Here is a 5,013-nt window from a genome sequence, read left to right on the forward strand (position 1 = left end):
GATTGGGTCAACACCAAGAAATACCACCTCCCTGGAGTTAAGCACTTTCTAACTCCAGGGAAAAAACCTTTTTTAACCCAGGACATTTAGCTTGTTCTAAATGCTGAGGGACTATTACTGGTCCAGCTAACAGGTCAGCATGTCGTTTCCCCTCTGCTATGGCGCCTGGCAAGGAGGTGTGAGACAGTATATGCATAATGAAGAACGGGGATTCCCTGTTATGAACAACATACATGAGCTGCTTAAACAAAGAAAACAAAGTTTCATTAGTAATGTCTTTCAAGTATGACTATTCCACTCGCTTTCTGAGCCCTTTTTAATTAAGAATGGTGTGAAACAAGGCTGCGTTCTCGCTCCTACCTTATTCACAATCTTTTTTAGCATGATGCTCCCAAGGGCCACAGCAGACCTCGATGATCAGGACGGTATCTACATTCGATATCGTACTGATGGAAGTCTGTTCAATCTAAGGCGTCTGAAGGCCCACACCAAGACCTTAAACCATCTTGTCCGGGAGCTGCTTTATGCTGATGACGCCGCCCTTGTTGCCCACACAGAAGCAGCTCTGCAACGTTTAACATCCTGCTTTGCAGATGCTGCTGAGCTCTTTGGGCTGGAAGGCAGCCTAAAGAAGACAGAAGTTCTCCATCAACCTGCACCTCAGGAAGTCTTCCATCATCCCCATATCACCATTGGCGAATCAGAGCTCAAATCAGTCCAGCAGTTTAATTACCTAGGTAGCCTCATCTCCTCGGATGGTAAGATTGACGGGGAGATAGACAACAGGTTGGCAAAGGCATACAGTGCTTTCAGAAAACTCCACAAAAGAGTATGGCGTAATAAACACTTGAAGAAAAGCACAAAGATCAGTGTTTACAAAGCCATAGTGCTGTCTACTCTCTTGTATGGTTCCGAATCATGGGTCATCTACCGCCACCACCTGCGTCTCCTCGAACGCTTCCATCAGTGCTGCCTCCGTACAATCTTAAACATCCACTGGTCAGATTTTGTGACCAATACATCTGTTCTTGAGCAAGCAGCAGTCACAAGTGTAGAGGCCATGCTGATGAGAACACAGCTGCGATGGGCAGGGCACGTCTCCAGGATGAAGGACCACCGCCTCCCTAAGATCTTGCTCTATAGTGAACTTGCCACTGGCTGCCGCAAGAGAGGAGCCCCGAAGAAAAGATTCAAGGACTCCCTGAAACAACATCTCAGCCTTGGCCTTATTGATCACCATAATTGGTCCACTCTGGCCTCAAATCGGGAGGCCTGGAGACACAGCATCTATAACGCTGCGGAAGCCTTTGAGAACACACGCAGGATCACTCTCGAGGAGAAAAGGCAACGCAGGAAGAACCGTGTCTTGCGGAATACACCATCTAAGGAGTCTTTCTGTTCTGTCTTTTGCAACCGGATATGTCTGTCACGTATTGGCCTCATAAGTCACCAGCGTTCCTGTAACAAATGTGGATAAAGCCTTCCCAAATCTTCGTTCGCGAAGCTCAGCCATGATTCCACTCGCTGCACAATTCCCACAACATATTGGGAGTCTGAAACTATATTTAAAGCTCCTGTAAACAAAGACAGTGCCCAAACAACTGCAGACAAGTCGACAATTTGTGTGAACCCTGAACTTTATGAATGTCTTGTTGCCACTGGCCATCCTTTTGCCAAACTATTACAGCGTTACCTGTTTTCCCATCTGTAAAAATCGTTTGGGCATCTTGAAGTGGAATTGCAGACCAATGAGTTCTCATCTTCAAGGGAATTTGGTTAAGCCTCTGTAAAAAAGCACAAGTTGGCAAATGGATATTTAATTGACCGTGATAATCAATTAAAGCAATTTGAAAATCAAAACAGAGTGTCTGCAATTGTTCTAAATGCTCTGTGGTTAAAGGCAAGTACACTGTTTCGGGATCGGTGCCCGTGAGTTCCCAGCATCTAACACAACCCTTATAACATAGCTTAGAAATCATTTCTGGCAGTGTGGTAACTGTCTTCGAAAACTGGTGAGATAGAAAAACCCATTCCCATAAACAAAATGCAGTGTTGTTCTGGTATAGCTGACCTATTAGCCCATAGGGCTGTCGGGGTCCTTTTATGATGACAAGTGTCACAGGTTCATTTTGAAGGCGTCGATGTCCCTGTTGTGAATTTAATTTCTGTTCCATGATGCGCAGAGCTGCACTGGCTTCTGGAGTCAGCTGTCGAGGTGATGTCAGGTCTAGATCTCCCTTCAATAAGTCAATTTGTACCTTTGAGTCAAGTAGAATTACGGTCATTGCAGCTGCTAAATCGACTCCGGTGCTGTCTGAGGTATGGGGGTTGAGAGAGGAGATGGGTACCAGGTGCTGAGGTTGGCTGCAGGAACTTTTTCTGTCATCGCGCTGTTCCCTTGAGTGCTGCACTGGAAGTTTCCCGACACTCCCATTTCCTCTCGGTTGCAGCAGGTGGCCTTCCTTGGCAAACCTAGAGTGACAATCTCTTGCAAAATGTGAGCCCTTTCTGCAGCGGCGACAGACAGGTGGTTGGTTTGACTGGGTTTCTGAGGACAATTCTTTCTTATGTGACCGGTTTGCCCACAACAAAAACAGCATTCTTGCGGGGCAAGGGACTCTCGCTTCAGCTAGGGAAGCAAATGCGTGAGCCTGCGTTCCCACATTGTTGCAAGCTTGCACCATTTCTGCTACTGTGGGGTTCCGCACAGCCCCTAGTATCTTTTGGCAGTATGCATTTGCCTGTTCCAGAGCAAGTTTCTGAAACACGGCATCCTGTGCAACTTTGTTATCGATCTGTTTGTTAATCCCGACTCTAAGCCTGTCTGCAACAGGCAACTTTAAGGCTATCCTAAATCCAAGTTGCAACTGGAAGCATCTCTCTCTGTCTCTCCGTGGAATGCAGATGGAGTAGAGTAAATACATGTCTAAACTGGGAGGCTGAGTGAAGTGCTCAATGTTAGGAATGAAAACATCAGGTCTCAGAATCGACTGCTGCTGCTGTCCTTCTCTAATATCCTGCTCCCTTCTGAGTGACATTCCTACCTTTGGACTCATGCTTCCCTGTCATCTGTTAGCTGTCAGAAGCAACACTATCTCTTGTAGTTTAAAACAAAACAAAACAAAACAATTCAGAAACACGAGTAACTTAATTCTTTGTACAGAAAGCAGTCCTGTGTCCTGTGATGTGCATGATGCCAAATGCTTGCAGAAAGAAAACTGACTACTAAAATGGGTGTAGGCATTTAGGATTCTCAGACAGAAAACAGTAACATCCCTTAAAAGTATCAAGAATGAGAACGATGAGCACACTTGCAGTGTGAGTGCCGTTTTGCCCTCGCTGCCGGGAGGACCAGCTGTGTGCCTCAGGCTGATGGCTGTAACTCTGGTGCTCAGGGCATCCCGGCGCTCAGGGCATCCTGGTGGTTAGGGCATGCAAAAGGGCTGCTGCTCTCCAGTCGCTGAGCTCCAGTCCGCAGGGCTCCGCGGACAGACACCGGCTCATCCCTGACCTGCAAACCACGGTGGGAAGGTGACACCTTCTGGTCAAAGGAAAGACTTGCACAACCCACAAACATTCCTGTAGCTTGGTAGCGCAGGGTTGGCGAGAGATCATTATTGTCTCTCCTGCAGTCTCTGTTTGCTTTTAAAATATTGATAGCTAATTGCTTTCTACCGATATTATTGAACCTCCTAATGCAGGGAATCATAATGCTCTACTGCTGGTTTTTGGCCACTGATGTTTTAGAATTGCACTGAACTAAATAAATAAATTCCTGAAAAAGTGAAAAAACCTTTTTCCCCCGACTATCTTTTAAGCCTAATGAATATTCACTTTAAAGCTAATGACTATTCATTACATGAGGGAACAGAGAGAATAAAGATCTCTAGAGATGCATGGTAATGGTATCATCGTTACTTTGTCCTAATGCTACCTTGGCAGGCACAGAAGTGCTCAGTGTGATACAGACTGAACTTCTCATGCAGCGTGGGGTTCCATAGATTGTGACACAGGTGCCAAACTCGAGCACACAATTTCTTTCACACACAGCTTCTGAGTGTCTGAAGCATTCCAGGATTAACTAGGTAATGTAAACTTTACATTTTTCTTTCTACCAACTGAATTTGCAAGAAATTTTTAGAAAGCCGCTGTAAGATATCCTTGATTGAAATGTTACTTATCAGTATAGGCATTGATGAATAGAATTGGTGAGACCACAGGGAATTGAGCGCCACGGGTTTTGTTGGTTGACTCAGCTCTGTCAGTTCTGTACTTCTAGATCAACTGAGAGTTTATGAACTGCTATAATGGAAAAATACTACTCTCTTAAATATAACCTGGCACTTAATAACTCAGTCAAATGGGTTTAGAATACTTGACCTGATGTGGTAATAGAAAGAGGGATATAATATAAATTCTCTTATTCCTCTCTTTTGGAAGAACTCCAAACTTCTATCTCCCTCTGCTATTACTCTCTCTTTTCTACATGCCGACTTTTAAATGCCTATGGTACATTAAAAAAAAAAAAAAAAAAAAAAGGATGTGGTATTACATGGAGCTTTGCAATAACTTGTCCACCAAGTGGTCTTGTCTGCACGTGCTACATCTGCTTAGGATGTGACCATTTACTCGTACCAGTTAGCTTTAGTCTGTCATATTTTTGTCCAGACTGGTCCTTTCGTACAACAAATTCCAAGTGGCAGTGGTACCCTGTCCTCTTCCAAAGGCCTGCCTGTCTGGTAACTGTCCTGTGCTGGGGGAACCAGATGCTCACAAACATTCAAACAACTGCCAAAAGAGGGACCAAATATACACTTGCTGCTGTGCAGTTTAATTAATCTCATCTGAACTCTTCTGGCAAAGAGAGCAATCAGCAAAGATGTGTTACTTAACACAGTAGAAACAATATGTACTAACAAAATGTCATTATGCCTTTATGGTCACAGAAGACAGCAACCTCCTGAAATAGCCCTAGGTCTTTCTTCAAATTATAAATACAAGGAATTTTCATCT

The 5,013-nt window shown here is 44.5% G+C and overlaps 1 protein-coding gene across 1 annotated transcript; it reads right to left on the minus strand.

Annotated features, from left to right (window-relative positions):
* Nucleotides 1–1,565: 1,565 nt before the first annotated feature.
* LOC116780497 lies at nucleotides 1,566–4,039 on the minus strand. The gene is made up of 2 exons (XM_032675600.1): nucleotides 3,860–4,039; nucleotides 1,566–3,511 (listed from the first exon to the last, which is right to left on the minus strand). The coding sequence occupies exon 2, from the start codon at nucleotides 3,054–3,056 to the stop codon at nucleotides 1,566–1,568; it is 1,491 nt and encodes a 496-aa protein (XP_032531491.1). The 5' UTR covers nucleotides 3,057–3,511; nucleotides 3,860–4,039.
* Nucleotides 4,040–5,013: the final 974 nt, after the last annotated feature.

Source organism: Chiroxiphia lanceolata, chromosome Z (assembly GCF_009829145.1).
Source record: "Chiroxiphia lanceolata isolate bChiLan1 chromosome Z, bChiLan1.pri, whole genome shotgun sequence".
In the NCBI taxonomy this organism is placed as follows: Eukaryota; Metazoa; Chordata; class Aves; order Passeriformes; family Pipridae; genus Chiroxiphia; species Chiroxiphia lanceolata.

Coding starts and splice junctions, on each gene's coding strand:
- LOC116780497 (XM_032675600.1), bottom strand. CDS start 3,056: ATGAGTCCAAAGGTAGGAATGTCACTCAGAAGGGAGCAGGATATTAGA.